The sequence below is a fragment of the Rissa tridactyla genome, chromosome 2 (assembly GCF_028500815.1).
Source record: "Rissa tridactyla isolate bRisTri1 chromosome 2, bRisTri1.patW.cur.20221130, whole genome shotgun sequence".
In the NCBI taxonomy this organism is placed as follows: Eukaryota; Metazoa; Chordata; class Aves; order Charadriiformes; family Laridae; genus Rissa; species Rissa tridactyla.
In genome coordinates this window covers 131,025,913-131,042,304 of record NC_071467.1, presented here as the reverse complement: position 1 = coordinate 131,042,304, position 16,392 = coordinate 131,025,913, and the positions used below count along the sequence as shown (strand labels likewise).

Here is a 16,392-nt window from a genome sequence, read left to right as displayed (position 1 = left end):
GTCCTCCTGCACTGTGGCACCCAGCCTTCCACAGTGTGAATTAGAACATTATCAAATGTGTTTGCCTCGGTAACACTTAATCACCAAAAGCCGTAATGTGACCACAAGGCAGCTAAAACAAAGATTTAACATTTCTAAATATTAAACTTGTTAAGCAAATGCTCAGCAGACAAAGCAAGCACAAACAATTAAAGTCATCAAGCTAGAAATACACACTACCTACTTACCAACACAGACCCTACTGCTTGCTTAAGAAGTTTAGAATCTTTCAAGATAAATCAGGTGGGGTTTTTTTAAAGGGAAAAAAAAAAAAAAAGAGAAAGAAAGAAAAACAAACTCCAGTAATAAGGAGTTGAGTTTCACTTCTGAGAGAATCACTCCTAGTGAGGACTGACGGCCACAGATCCATTCCTGACTATCTGCATTAATTATTTAATGAGTCACGTGACCCTAAAGATTAAAATTTCAATATCTCCCCCAGAACAGACGCAACACCTTTATCTGCGAGCGCAGGGATCCTCATACTTGGGTCCCCTAATCTCTGCTGGCTTTGACAGCTCCTCAATTTCTAGGGAGAGCGCTTGGGCATTAATAACACGGGTTTGTCCCGCTATGTACAGCGAGATGGGGCAGCTTTGCACACACACACCCAGCACCCCAGATTAGCCAGTTGAACCCGGATCCTCATTGTCTGCAGTGGCAGCGGGGGGGCTCTGAGCGCTGCTGGCAGGCGGACAGGGGAGCATCGGGGGCGGCATCCCCCGGGCTGCCCTCCGCGGGTCAGCACTGCCTGTCCACGGGCCCGGGCGGAGCCAGGAGGGCTGCCCGGGGCCGGGGGGAGGAGGCCGCCGACCTTCCCCTGCCCACGCGGGGTTCCCCGGTCCCGGGGGGACACGCGTGGGCCGGGCTTGGGAGACCGCGCAGCGCCCGAGGGGACGGCCCCGGGGCGACCCCCCGGGGCGGGGGGGCGAGTCCCACCCCGCCGCGGCCCGGCCAGGCCCCTAGGCTCCGCACCCGGCCAGCGCCTCCGCCTCCCCGGGGCCGCGATGTGCGGGGGCCCCCGGGCCCGAGCCACCCGGCCGGCTCCGGCGGAGGTGTGGGAACGGAGGGCGGGCCTGGGGCAGCCCGGATCGGGCCCCAACGCGGGGCAAGGGAGGGGAGGGGGGAATAAGGGGGAGCCGGAGTTTCATGGCAAGCCTGTCAAGATCTCTGCCTGTGTGAGGGCTCCCCCCACCCCCTTCCTCGTTTAAAAACACTGGGAAAGAAGGCCACGGGACGGCAAGCACGCTGAAGGAAAAAAAAAATAAAAAAAAAAAAAGGAAAGAAAAAAAAGTCCCAGCATTGGGTAATCTTCCATTGCAGGATGGCTCTAATTATTAAATACCACAAGGCGCTTGTCACAGCTGAGTTCCCCGTGTAATAAAACACCAGGTATAGCAAGAGCTTGGAGGAGGAACGAGGAGGGGGACCTGGGAAAAGGAGCCTTTCTCTTGGTGGGTGGAGGGGAGGTGGGTACCGGGGTTAACGGCGTGGCGTTCCCTGCGGCCAGCAAATCGACTCCGGGGTGATTTGGTCTTTCTTTGAAATATTGACAAACTTCCACTTCCAGCGTTTTTGGGCCGCGCTCGCCTTTGTGGCCAGCGCAGATAAATCCGTGTGAGAGACACCGGGAGAACGGGAGAGAGGGAGGCGGGGGTGGGGGGGGAGAGACATTTAGGTCCAAGTGCCGGATTAAAAAGAACACTGTCTTTAAAGGTCAAGGGTTTGAAGGGTCAGTCTGCTCCTCTAAAAAAAACAATTAATGGGATAGAAAATTTGTCCTCTCGATGAACTCCCGGTTGCCTTAGCAAAGGGAGCACAATGCGAGAATTTAAACTGAACGATGTAATTTTCGAAGTTATTGTAAAGGCGGGCGGTATCGGACGGGGAGCGGAGGGCTCCCTGCCCGGGAGCAGCGCCCCGCTCCCAGCACGGGCAGAGGGGGAAGGGGTGGGGGAGGAAGGAAAAATTACCTTAAACGACGATACTCTGCCATGGAGTATTTTGCAGTCCGCGGTTCAATCTCCAGCAAGAGAGTGTACATTTTTTTAGCAGACAGCCAAGATGCTGTGTCTTTACACATGATCACTTTTTTTTTTTTTCCAGGAAAATCCTTTGCGTCTTCACAGACTTTTCCAAGAGAATGCCTTTCAGAACCGCTGTTGAATTACAAAGAAGTATTTATTGTAGGAGGTGATTAATGATTCTCGCTAAAATTGCTATTTGCAGCGTGATTTCATTTCTCTTTACAATGGGAGCAAACCAGGTTTATACGCATAGGCTGCACACTAAAGAAATCCTGCATCGCCAGTTAATATATTTCAGCTGTAATTTTGCTCGGTTGTGCTAATTTTGGCTGGGAACATGTTGAGGGATTCTCAAGCAATAAACAAAATGAAGAGTTACACACTAGTGGACAGTAGTTACTTCACTTACAGCTATATTTTCCCCCCTTTATAAGGAGGCAGCTGGCAATTCAGGATTTAGTAAACAGGAATATGTGGGTGGAAGCACACTTTCCAGGCCTGATCCTTCATCAGGTTTGGAGACAGCAGTGTTTGCTGAGGGTATTTACAGCTGCCATATCTTTGATGCTGAATGTGTTCTGCCAGTGGCACGTTACATTTTTCTCGGGGACAATCCGCGTTCCTTAGCCAGGCAGGGGATGCTGGCAATACTCTTGGGGCCTGGTGCTACCTCACCCAGGGGGTGATGATGCACCCATGCTGGCGGCCTCACTCAAGCAAAGAGAAGCCTTAATTCCAAAAATCCTTCTCGGATGTATTTGTGTAAGTAAATAAGTCTTGGCCTTCAGGCCTTCCCTGGAAGATTTACTAGCACTTGAGTTCCTTCCCATGTCTTTTTCTACCCGGCTCAGTGTTACTCCCTGTTGTGGAAGCCCTGAGCAAGGTTCCCCGTCAGCAGCTCCACTTTGCTTGTGCTCCTTAGCTGCCTGGAAGCAGCAAGATGCGCAGCCTGAGCTGGAACGACTCGAACCCCATTTTCCCACAGTCATTTTGACAATCTCGGTCAAGTAAACCTCTTGAGTTGTACCCAAATTCATGTTTCTGCCGAGGCTTTCTCAACACATTTCGAAATAGTCTTATAAAGAAAATAAAAGGAAACAGAAACGGCAGCTGGAGAAACTTTAGGTTACCGCCCATGTATTCCCCTTCAAATGTGCTAGCCAACTGAGAAATCGTAATCGGGCGAAAACGAACGAATAAATCATGACTGGCTAAAAATTTAAAGTGCTATCATGAGGAGCATGTGTGACTTCTCCGCCAGCAAAACCCGTCATGGGAGCTTACTGGCTCCCAGCAGAAGCACAGTTTCTCTGTAACACAGCTGAAAATAGTCGTACGGACAGCGATGGAGAGCCAGACTAATTCTGCCATAAGTCCGCTGAAGAGAACACCACTCACCTATCAATGAAGCAAGAACTTTCTTCGTCCTACAGCGCTCTTTTTCACAGCCGGGCAATTAGGACTTTTTTCACTATATTTAAAGCAACCATTACCTTATTGACAAGATGAATCGGAGTTAAAACAAGAAGTTACACCGTTGTTTTCCATTCCTGGTTGCCAACACCAGCCAAGCACAAGGTTGACGAAACAGCACTGAGTGGACTTGTGTTTCAAGCGTTTAATTCTTTTGTACAGAATAATCTTTATTACCAGCATTTGGCACTGTGATACATTACACCAAAAATCCACAAATTGTACATGGACCCAAACGATTTAGACGGTGCCAAATATGAAGACAGCAACAGCTTTTATAGCAATATTTCTTTAAATAAATGCAATAGGGAATGTGGAGAAAAACTAATAGATCACAGCTACTGCGGGGGCTACACTTAAAACCAGTTAAGTTACCTTTGATACATAAAACATTTTCCTTTAGACAGCGTAAGGGGATATTTTTCGTAAGTCTTTAACCTCCCGTGGACGTGCTCGTTCTGTCTCCCGTGTTGGTGTGTGTGCATACGTGTTTGTGCACCCTCACACACACGCATGCACACGGGAGTCCACGAACACGCCACGAAACAGCGCTATTCAAGTCAATGCCTTACACAAGTGTCTCACGAGTTCTTTGCTTTGTTTTAACCGTCTTTTATTTTTAACGTGTTCTCTAAAAAAAAAAAAATAAAAAAAAAGAGTCCGTCTTAGGTATAGAGAATTCGTCCGTGACAGCATCCAGCCCTCTCTTACACCGAGGGCAAGACAGCGTTTCCATAAATAGAAAAAAAATGATGGGCATGGAACCATTATCTATATACAATGTAGACAATCGTCCGGGTTTTGGTTTAAACATGTGCCCGTTCTTGGGCACGTCTCGTCTTCCTTTCCTGCTCCTGTTTTGTTTTACACAGTTGTTTGGTCCAAACGGCCAGCCTCCACCACGGGGCAGCTGGAAAACCCCAATAGATAGGTAAATATATATATATATTAAAAAAAAAATAACCGTATTTATAGCGCGGCTGCGTTGGGTGTAGCCCCATCGAGCGGATGGGGGTGGCCCTGTGTCTGTACTTTGGACTGCTGGCTCAGTGTGGACTGGTTTGAGGAGCGCATCTTTGTGTTAGGCAGTTTATGGTCTTTCTTCCACTTCATGCGCCTGTTCTGGAACCAGATCTTGACCTGGCGCTCGGAGAGGCAGAGGGTGTGCGCGATCTCGATGCGTCGCCTCCTGGTCAGGTAGCGGTTGAAGTGGAACTCCTTCTCCAGCTCCAGGACCTGCTGTCTGGTGTAGGCAGTGCGAGACCTCTTGGGCTCCCCTCCGTTGTAATTGGGGTTGACTGAAACGTGCACACACAGGCGCACACACACACACGCGAAGAGGAAAGAAAGGGAGAAGGGTGGGGGGGGGGAAAGCGATGGAACATAATCATTATATAATAACTTGACACCAGGTTCACATAAGATACATAAACGGCAAGAAAAATTGTTTCACAGCCTATCGACAGTGGGGACAATCGAGGAGCAATAAAAAATGGTGATGGGCATTTGGGTTAGAAGAAAAGCTTCAAAGACACATGGCCCAGAGCCACTGCAGGGCAATTAAATTTATGGGGGCTATAATTACTGCCCTAACAGTTTGGCGTCTCGTAAATCTTTTGATAAAGGACCCCGGATACAAAAGGTTTCTCACTTTTTTTTTTTTATTAGGAAACGCGGAGGGAGAAGGAGGGAAAGAAAAAAAAAAAAGCCACACACGCAACGACCCATCCCGGCCCCGGGAGCACCCTCCCCCCTTCCGTCCTCTGCAGGCGCATCCCCACCTCCCCCTGGCAAGGGCAACTCACCCGTGCTCACATGGATCTTCTTCATCCAGGGGTAGACCACCGGCTCCTTCCCCTTCAGCCCGGGCAGGCTCTTGTCGGGCAGCAACGGGCAACCGGGCCCGGTACCGGCCCCGGCGGCGGGGGCCGCTTCGCAACGGCGCTGCAGGGCATGGCCTGGGAGCAGGGGCTGGGGCGGGCCGGGGTGGCCCTTGGCGGGCGGCGGCGGCGGCGGCGAGGCGCCCGGGGGCGGCTGCTCGGGGCCCGGGGCGGCGCTGCCGGCGCTGCTGTAGCTGTAGGGAGCCTGGGGGTAGGAGGGTGCCTGCGCGGGGTAAAGCGCCTCGGGAGGCGGCCCCGGTGGCCCCGGCGGGGCGGCGGGAGCCTGGTAGCCCGGTTCCCGGCGGGGCCGCGGGAAGTACTCGGGCAGCGCCGGGCCCGGGTGCGCGGCGTGCAGGTGCGGCGGCGGCGGCGGCGGCGGCGGCGGCGGGGCGTGCGGGTGCGGGTGGTGCGGGTGGTAGCTGGCGGAGCTGCCGGCGCTGCCGCTGTGCTGCGTGTACTCCTCGCAGGGAGGGAATTTGGGCTCGATGTAGTTGGAGTTTATCAAAAACGAACTCATGGTCATTAATTTGTGAAGTGCAAAAATACTAATTTTTCTCGCGTTGTCGTTTTTCTGGGCTCGGCGAGGCCCCTCCCCTTCCCCCCCTCCCTCCCCTCCCTCCCTCTCCCCCTCCCGCTGCTGTCAAGTGCTCGCCGCTGCCAAAGTTTGGGCCTCCAGCTTCCCCCCCCCCCCCCCGCCTCTTTCCCCGCCGCACTCCCCTCCCTTCCTCTCTTCCCACCCCTGGAGCGCCTACAACACACACAACACACACACACACCCCCGCACCCCCCGCCACCCCATCACCACCTGACCGCCAGCGCCAATTACCGCGCGGGGCCGCGGACCCCGGATCAGGAAATGGAAGGAGGGCGAGCGGCCGCGGGGCAGCTCCGCGCTCGCGGACCCACCGCGCGGGGGCCGCCGCCGCTCCTCCTCCCCGGGGGGCGGCTGCCCGCCGAGGGAGCGCCCGGCCGGGGGCTGAGGTACCCCCGCGGCCGCTCCTCACCAGCATCCCCGGCTCCTCCCGCCCGCCGACCCGGGCCGCGTCCGGCAGTCGCGGTGTCAAGCAAGATAAAACTAATCCAGCTCTGACAGTCTTTCTCCCAAACAACCCCTCCCGCACCACCCCCCCAGCACTTTTTGTTTCTCCGTTCCCCCGCGGGATAGCGTAGGAAGCGGAGCGCAGCCCAGCTGCGTGATCCAGAGGGAGGCAGGCATTGCACAAGGCGTTGCACAATCCTTTTTAAACAAGCCCATCTCCAAATGCCTGGAGCCGGGGCTGCGCGCAGGCAGAGGGCGGCAGCGGGTGCTGGGCACAGGCCATCGGTAGCCCTTCGGGGTTTGCCCCGGAGCGCCCCGCCGCTGCGGACGGCCGGCGGCCGGGAGCCCTTGGGCTAGTAGCCCTTTGCACCTCTGGAGCCGTGCTAACTGGAGGAATACATGCAAAAGTTACTACGAAGGTGGCGGGGAGGCCGAGGAGAGTCCTGGAGTGGCGTGCGGGGTGCGAGGGCTATAGAGAGCGTGAAAATAACGGGGAGGAGAGGGGGAAGGGAGAGAGGGGAAGGCGGACGCGACGGTATAAAATACTTCCTACCGGCGATCGCAGGGCTCACTGCGAGTACCTTCCCCCCCCACTCCCCCCCGCGGAGGAGCGGTTTCCAAACTACGAATTTATGTCCGTCGGTTTGGTATGCCTCATCTTGGCTTTATTTCTTAATTTTCAATTCCACGAGAAATCGCTAGCGCCTTCGCAGAAGTAACTCGGAAACCCTGGCGTAGGAGGGAGAGGGCACTCGGGCACTTCTGCGTTGCTAAAACTGAGACTGTTAACGATATTTGCTGCTCAGAGGGAAAAGAGGCAACAGCCCTGACCTTAGGTAATTGAAATTTGATGGTTAAACTAATTACGCTCTTATTCTAAGGGGGAAAAAATACTTATTGAACGTCAGCTAGTCTGGTACGTTTGTAGTTAGAAGCGAACTTTTCGGATTATTTTTTTTCCTCCTTTACAGGAAAGCATATAAACACATAGAAATATTTACCGCACCCTTCGAGAATATAATTGCTGAGTGGGTAATCTCATCTGCTGGTATGGGAAAATACATCTAATATATCAAGCGTAAATACGATACGGTTTAGATCTTGCCCTCCTAAAGATGTTACATTAACAGTTACCCTGGTTTAAATTCAGATTATTGTCTTTTGCAGTTTCATAGATAATGGATACATGCAATAAAATTCTATTTGAATATATATTCTATCTAACAAGACACACATCGTATCGATCTATATTTTATACACACACACACACACGCACACACGCCCATTGCAGGCGGCTTGTAATATGTTAGAACATTTCCAACACTTGGCTATACTGGGGTACTTATCTAAACAATCACTCATTTCCTCCTCCTATCGAATGTCTAATTTGTAAAAAGAGCTAAAACACATTTACTTACTCATTTCCAACAGCACATCTATGGAACTCTTTAGCTGGGGTAATAGATAAGTTTCTCTATTTACTCTGCATGGAGAGGAAATGCGGTTACACACACGCACACAGAGACAGCCGCAACTGTTCAACAGCACACATTTGACAGGAAAGGGGAGATTGTTTTATTTATATTAAAAAAAAAACAAAAAACACCAAAAACCCCCAAAAACCTCAACGACCAAAAAAAACTCCAAAAAACAACAGCAACCCATGTTGTAAAAGAATAAAGCTCCCACCTACGTGCCTGTAAAAAATAAAAGACTGCCAACGTCCACCACGAACAGAGAGCATTTTCCCGGCGTAGAGAGATACATGCACACATACAGACACATACGTACAAATACCTGCCGGCCGGCACCAGATGAATTACACTGGGTTATCGTAAATATTATCCTCGGCACAAGTCCTGAGACACTCTGGCCAGAGCAGTACAGCAGAGGCTGCCGTGCTCCCTAGCCACGGTAAAACGCAACGAAAGGTGGTGTCTCGGTTTGTAAGCTCAGCGCTATATTGGGAGAGCTGACCGGGCTCTGTTTCATATTATTTACCGTGATTAGATCTCAAAGTATACTTGTTTCACTGCGTCTCTTTCTACCGTAGGGCTCTGGCGCTCGGTTACAGAGAGAAGGATGCAATTTTGTATATGATTGTAAATCTGCAAGGTGACCTGAGCTGCTCAGCTGAACTCTGTTTTTTTCGTGTGGTTCTATTAGTCCGCGAAGATGTGCTGAGGCAGGACCTCCAAAAGGCCTGTTCCATGTCTTTGTGGTTTTGTTATCATAAACAAGAACCCAGCCAAGACCACCAAGTGTTATCTTGCACACGGCCATTTCGACATTTTACTGCAAGATTTATGGCTGTAATAAACAATCTCAGAAACCCTTTTTTTCCCCGGTACTTCCCTTTAACAAACTTGTAGCATCATCCTAAGCTCTCAAAGAAAGAAAAGGAGAGGAAAAATAGGCCAGCTCCCTTATTTTTCCACAAGGATTAAAGGCTCGATTTCGCTGGTGAAGGAGACTTTAATCAGTTAATAAAGGAGCGAGAGTTTCCTGGCCGAGGCTGGCCGAGGAGGAGATGGGGACCCCACCGGAATTAAGTTGAGAGGGAGAGAGTCAATTTTCATGCACCAAGAAGAGGCAACCTCATACATACCCAAAGAGGGAGAAAAGGGGGATCCCCCTTTTTCTTGTGAAACAGGCAAGCACTCCCGCTACCCTCCACATGCGCGGCTAAAACGTAATTACCCCGAAAGAGAAAATAATAATAACCACAAGAATAGTAATAGTAGTAATAACAATAACAATAATAATAAATAATAATAATAATTCAAGTCAACCTTTCGCTGTGCCCGGGCATCCTCCACCGAGAGCGGTAGGAGGAGGAAGAATCTCACTAGCAGCCTGGTTTGAATTTGATTTGAACCATTTTGAATATATTTAGCCCCAGCTTTCCCCTCTTGAATGCGAGGCTGTCCCAAGTTTCAAAGTGACCGAAAAGTGACACCGTGTGCATTTTGTTTCTTATTAATCTTACACATTGACAGTCTTTGTTAAATAACAAGGCGTGCCCTTCACCAGGCGACATTTTCATATTTGTTAGACGCGGTGACCTGAAGTTCACCTCGGCCTTGGACTTAGTTTTTCTAAAAGGTCTATAACAGTGTCTTTTAGATAGCGGGGTGCTTTGCCCAGGTCACTACTTCTAAGGGAAAATTAAGAAAAAATCGCGGGAAAATGTAAACGTTATGGAATGTATCGACTGTATTCCCTCCTTTGTTCCTGGGACTGATACAGCCCCCGAGGCTGCTCCTGCCTCAGCGGGCGGGAGCGCTCCTTCCCTATGGTCGCTGCCGGGGCATTGCTCGCAGTTTTGCCCCAAGTTCAGCATTTGGTAAAAGCGGGGACTTCCCCGGTACTGGGGCTCCTCTTTACAACGGGGTGGTTGGCGGGACTTGCTCGCTCTGTCCTGGCGCGGTTAAATAAACACACGTAAAATGTGATTTGTGCCTGGATTTTAAATGAATGGTCTTTTGAGCAGAACTTCCACGCCAGAGAGCAGTGTGCTGAATGCAGAGAGTGAAAGGACAGAAAGAGTTCGTCTCAAATTATTAACTGTTAAGCTCCAGTTTGTTGCCTTTTTTTTTTAAAAAAAGGAATAATTTAAACAACAATTCATAAGAGTCACTGTTTATCAAAGTCGCGGTTTCAACTTCTTTGAAAACATTCTCATTGATATTTTTATTCTAAACAAGATTGAAAATATGGAATTCGAGCGACTAATTGTTTTGGTGAGAAAACAAATGGATTTCGGTCACCTACTCTTGAGTAAGCCGGTTATAGTAACAGCTTTCGTTCTGGGTATATCAAAGATGCGTTGTTATTCTTGGAAACAATCCGCCTGCTATTCTCTAAGAAAATAGATATTTGGCTACGGTTTTTAGCTTGTTATCAGGCTTCGCTCTTACACCAAATAAATACTCTGGATGTGAAAGGTTATATACTATCTCCAGCAAGGGCAGGCTCCCCAAACGTTCAGTGCCAGGCTCGCTACAAGTGAGCAACAGCAGCAACTTGTGAACAACGCCTGCACGCCGAGCAAACACTTGCATTATATTCTTTCCAGGCTTCAGCAGGTACTTTAGGCAAAATCTCCAATAATCACTTTGGCTAATCTGAAATCTAACCCCTCGCGTATTTGTACCCGAGAAATAGCGCTCGGCTGCCACGATCCAGCTGTGTTTCTGGCAAATAATTCACGCGTACCAGCCACACAGAGGCCGGTGTAGCCTCCTGCCTTGGGGGTGGAAAGGCATGGATGGGGGCTGAGGTGCGCTCTTTCTCGGACTTCCTCGTCGCCCTGTCCCCTCCTCCACACCTTTCGTATCTGCTTATGAATATTTGGGAATATCCTTTCCCTCTTCCATCGACCCTTCATCCTCATCATTTGAGGCTGAATCCGGTTTGCTGTGATCTCCCCCCAAGACTGAAATTCCCTATGCGACAGTGGCCAGTGCTCCCTTACAGACACGCCTAGCCGAGGAGCTAAAACTTCAACACCGACGAACAAAAAATCCCAGCAATGTGGGAATAACTCTCTACGCAAAGAAATTCCACTAAACTTTTTCTTTTGGGGGGAGAAGGGGAGGGCAGGAGGGCGGGGGGATGGAGGGAGGGAAAACAACCCTCCCTGCTCCCCATTTCGCTGGGAACCGCTGCCTCGAGTAATTCCAGAAGGCTGAGAGATCCCTCCAAATCACGGAGCGGCGCAGGACGCCAGCTTCTCCGCAACATTTTCCATCGGTAGCACGCCACGGCCCCACCGCTCCGCATTTTAAACGAGCTCCTTCGGACCAAACATATAACCCTTATTATCTCCAGCATGTCCTGTTTAAGCACAGTTTAGCAGTCGCTACAGAAATGAGAACAAAAACAAAGGCGCGGCTGGGATCGATACACGCGTTAATAGCTTCGCTCCTATCTTATCTTCCTGCCATTTTGCAAAGTGAGAAGGCTTAACATTAAACCTCTTAACGCAGGTTATTATATAATAAACAAGGGCGAAACATTTTGCTACCTGACTCTCGGAGGAGGCAGCATCAGCGGCTGCCGTGGGGGTAACACGCGTGTTTACCTGCCGCGGCTGAACCCGAGATATTCAGGCACAAATGTGGCCGATAATTCAAGATGAAATACAACGTGTATTACTCTTGAAAAGAGGAATTTTCTATCCTTTCCTCGGTAATTGAGGTCATTCAGCCAGTAGGGTTCACCTGGAGTCCATACTGTGATACACACGTAACTCAAAGCTATTTTATCTTTTGTGCTGATAGTCAAGATCTCGGCTATAACATTGACATCAAACTCTGTCTGGGCGAATGACTAAGAGTGGTGCAAAACGTAAACTTTTGACCCTCAACTTTTTGACCTGCAGTTGTAACGCCCTTAACCACAAAGATATACAAAAGCTATGCAGCTTCTTTTAGGAGTAAGAGACTCGCACTGTTTGTTTCAATAGTTCTGCCGTTTCCCCCAGCTTTCTAAGGGCTTTTTTTTTTTTTCTTTTTTCTGCTTCTTGCTGTTGAGAAATCGGATACTTTTGCATTTTTAATTATTGCCTTTTTTTTTTTTTTCCTTTTCTTTAATCTCGCAGCTTTGTAAAGTGCTGTTAAATCAGTTTGCACAGCCTTTCGGCAGCGTTGGAGGGAAGCCTGTTACTCAAAGGCGCTATATGGTTACAGTTGCAGGTGAAATGCTGGGTAAGTTCTGGGCGTGAGGTTGGAAGGAATGTAGCGACGAGCGTTGGGGGAAAAGCTGCAGCTCTCTGCCGCGAGGGTCTCGGTCATTTCTCCTTGATTTAAACATAAAGAAACAACTCTAATTGTTTGCGAAGCCTTGTCTAGGCAAACGAGTTGACTGTGAACTTGGTCTAAAGCGAGCTCTGCTGGTGATTCCTAGGGTGTGCAGATTTATCTTTTCTGCATTTACTTAACCTGGCAGTGAACTGCACGGGCTGCCATTTGTTATCCAGAGACAGACTTCACCTCAAGCAAGGACTGTTCCACAAAATTGCAATAATTACCCAATAACCTTCATAGCAAATATTATTATTGAAAAGACATTTTTTTGGGGAGGGGATATAGGAAAGATGCCTTATGCGTGCTATAAGGCGAAATCCTTGCAAGTTTTACACGCTCTCTATGTCAGACTTGATATTGTTTGCGCGTGTAGCTACAGGAACATGTGACTGCGATGGTCCATGAGTATTTGCCTTCCAGAGAGACATTAGTGAGGGTGCTTTAATTTGAAAGGGATAATATTTTCAAAGATGACCAGGCGGCTGTGGGAGCTGTGTTTTTGCGCTCTGGGTAGCAACTCTAGCAACAAATTGGGGAGATCTTAAGGGCAGAAAAGAGAAAGAGCTAAGAAAGCAAAGCGATGTCTTAACTCGGTCAGAAGATTTACTTATGTCTGCATTTAATGCGTTAAATCTGTATTTGCGGGGAGGGAAAAGGCATTGCTCGGGTATCCAGTGTTTGAAATCGAAACCTCCTGATCCGCCCCTCATGATCTGTTCCATTCAATTTCCCATGGAGCAGATTGCAAACCCCTCTATTGTCACCCTTCCACAGATACACACTTATTAAATGTAAGGAAATGGCAGAATAATAATTTCCCCGTAATGTTCTGCAATTAGGGCGTTTGCAGGGCTTAGACAAGGCTGCAGAGCTGTAATTTACGGATGACTCTCCATCGGATTGTTATACTTCTGGTTTAGAGAAAGTTATGTCTTGCACAGTCACTAGTAACACACATTAGGAGAGTTGCCTAATCTTTAATTGGCCTTACGCTTAGACATGACACACTACACTCAAGTATTTCTTTCAAAGGATTAGGTAAACTATATTTCAAATCGCAGAACGCCACTTGCCATGCCTAAAGTAAAACAAACTCGCACGCATTAATCCCCCAAACACAGTAGAAAAATAATGTGCGCAGATAAGACCTCTCTCCTGATTCCCAGCGATTATTCTCCATGACATTTTCCCTCGGAAAACAATTAGGACCTGAGAATATTTTGGTAGAGTTCGGTAGTCTGGGGTTGTTTGAATTTCAAATTTCAAAGTGGATTAGAAAATCTTAATGCGTTTCTGGGTTTGAATGGCTTCAACTGTCCTGCTTAGGACAGGGCAGGGCCAGAAATACGGAGAAGCTGTCATTTCTAGATAACTTTCTTTTGTTGTTAAGGAGTTTCTTGCAGTACGGGCGAGTTTATATGCTTGGGGGTTTGGGGATATTTTTCTTTGCCGTAGTTCTTGAATCTCTGTACGCTGCTTTATGTGGAATGTGCTCCAGAAGCCACATTCAGAAATGTGAAAATATATAGATGCAAATCTTTTCGGTCTAGACAGTGAAAAATTACAATCCGCGATGATATCCAGGTTCCTAAAATATTAGTCGAACGGGTGTGCCTGTGTGTTTGTGTATTCACCGGATAATTCAAATAACGCAGTGTTGTTGAATATTGAGTAATCGCGAATGGTTTGTGTCTGGTATCGTTCCCGTTTACAAGCGAAGGATTTTCTTTGGAAAAGGACTCGAACATAAATGAGGCCCAAACTTTTAAAGGGTTCTCAGGCCTTTCCCTCAAACTATAAAATTTTATGGTATATAATATAATATAATACACGCCTATCATATATAACTTTCTGGTATTCCTATTGACGAAAAAATGACAGCTAGTGTACTATAAAATCTCCAGCTGTTTATTACGGAAATTATTTTCAAATGTGCATTTGGATATGCACTTCTAAAGCATTTCCCATTTTTTTTAACATAAAGTATATGCAGATGTGTTTGTTTAGTGTTCATAGGAAGATACACAGACACAAAGGCTTCAGAGTCCATTCATCTTACACAGGGGGCTGACTCTAAATATTAAATATTTGTAAATCTGTGAGACCTTTGAGCCGAGACAACCTTATATAATACCGTTTCTTTAACGTTAAAGGCAAATACATTAAAAATAGGAACCAGTTGGACCTTGCAGAGGTACGCAACAACCTTACCCTGTGCCTCTCTCTCACTTTTACCCTCAGTAGCAGATACAGCCCAAACCGCAATATTCAAACGGGATAGCACTAGCGAAATAAAACAAAGCCCATCTCCCAGCTCGCACCAAACCACCCCATTCTTTTGCAAACCCGACTTTATGACACAAGAAGGAAAACAATGCGATCTGCTGAATCCCTGCTACTCCAAACCTGAGGGGAGACAGAGATAACCACAGCTGATTCATATATATATGTGTGTGTGTGTGTATGTGTATATATATATATTTTTTTTTTTTTTTGGAGGCAATTCTCAAATCTCTTCTCTAGCCCCCGATTAGTTGTTCTGACCCCCACCCCACCCCCCCGAGATCACTCGCCTGAGTAACAGCTCTGAGGATAAGGATCAGGCCTTAATGCTAACCAGAGAAAGACAGAGTTCCTTTCACCCTTTCATTCAAGTCCTGGAAATTCAAAGACTAAAGTTAAATCCGGCCATAAAGTTTATTGCTGAGTAATCACACTCTAGTGAGAACAGTCCACTTAAATAAAAAGAATGTTGAAGTAAACACGCAGCTGGGGCCTACCCCACAATGGCAGACAGCAATATAAGGCAGAGAGGGAGAGAGCAGAGCTGGGGGGATATTTACAATCTTCAATAAACCAAGCCCGTATTTCATAATTTGCAGCACTCTAATGACCTGTAGTCTCTTGTATTAATGCTACAAGTTACAGTCAATTGGTTCGCTTTAAAAAAAAAAAAAGTCACAGGAACGTATATATGTATACACGTGTATGCACCCTTTGTATACATAAATATACAGATATTAAACACACATATGCATGTGCACGGCTTTATAAAGGCGTATACATCGATTTGTACATGCATGCACACGTGCATATAATTTTAATATATTTATATTTATGCGATTACATATAGGATCTGGAAAAAGTTACAGCAACATTATAAATGCGCATCCCCGAAACACACTACGCGCTTGCAGATGGACATATATACATAGCTAAAGCTTTCTGCACGACCCAATGCAGAAAATAGGAATTTTAAGCCCTCCAGTACAGTCCACGCCATTATAATACTAGTTCTGATGTGCAACATATTTCACCAATCCAAAGATTATTACCATATCAGCACGCCTCCAACTCTATCATGCCTACATAAGACACTGCCCAGATAATATCAAGCCCTATCTATTTTGTTTCCCCTTTTTTTCAATCGCCTGCAGTAACTACTCTTTGCTAAACAAAACCTCTCCAAACTTGGAGAGTCTATTGGAGCAAAGGAAGTAATTATCTTCTGCGGTAGTCAAAGTGATTAAAGCTAGGCCCCAAAATCCATCTCTGCCAAAGTCGCTTATTGTGGTTTACTTTGATTTGATCGTTAAAATAGAGAGCTAGCTGCTGCGAGTGAAGGGATGGGGGGGATTTGCAGCGCAACCTGGATCATTAGTGGTTGATCCTGCCTCTCGGGCTCGCTGGGACCGTCCTGAAAAGCTCCAGGCGGAGAGGAAGGGAAAGAGAAAGAGAAAGAAAGAGAGAGGCGAGAGACAGCGAGAGCGAGCGGGAGCCTCGGCTTCCCCACTGTACAAATAAACTTTAAGGAACTTGTGCACAAAACTTACCTTTGACTTGCAAGGAGCCATTTTTCATACAGTATTGAGAACTTGTGGTTTGGATACTTCTGTCCCTAAACCTGACAATTTGAATGGCCAGGAGGCACACGTAGCCTGCAAAAGAGTCAAATGAAGTCCAGCGTCAGTGAGATTATATGTTATGTGGTATATAATGTTGGATGTCAACTCCCCAAAACCATAAAACTTACTTTAATGGCACCACGTGACTTTTTATAGCCAGTGAGCCTATCTGTCTGTGCTATGGATGATTTTACGATCTAATTCATAGACAAAACCCTA

At 47.7% G+C, this 16,392-nt stretch overlaps 2 protein-coding genes across 7 annotated transcripts in view; both read right to left on the bottom strand.

The window, feature by feature from the left end:
- HOXA3 (homeobox A3) overlaps positions 1 to 16,392 on the bottom strand; it is a 45,384-nt gene that overhangs the window by 17,016 nt on the left and 11,976 nt on the right. For 2 of the 6 annotated variants that reach the window (XM_054190767.1, XM_054190764.1), the window contains exons 2-3: positions 16,102 to 16,206; positions 2,013 to 2,198 (exon numbers count right to left, since the gene is read on the bottom strand). The exons of 1 other annotated variant lie outside the window; for it this stretch is intronic. The gene's annotated coding sequence lies outside the window, so the exon portion shown is untranslated. The remainder of the gene's footprint in view (positions 1 to 2,012; positions 2,199 to 16,101; positions 16,207 to 16,392) is intronic. 3 more of the 6 variants (XM_054190768.1, XM_054190766.1, XM_054190765.1) reach the window with 2 other exon arrangements.
- Positions 3,684 to 5,995, bottom strand: HOXA4 (homeobox A4). The gene is made up of 2 exons (XM_054190775.1): positions 5,345 to 5,995; positions 3,684 to 4,837 (listed from the first exon to the last, which is right to left on the bottom strand). The coding sequence occupies exons 1-2, from the start codon at positions 5,940 to 5,942 to the stop codon at positions 4,509 to 4,511; spliced, it is 927 nt and encodes a 308-aa protein (XP_054046750.1). The 5' UTR covers positions 5,943 to 5,995; the 3' UTR covers positions 3,684 to 4,508.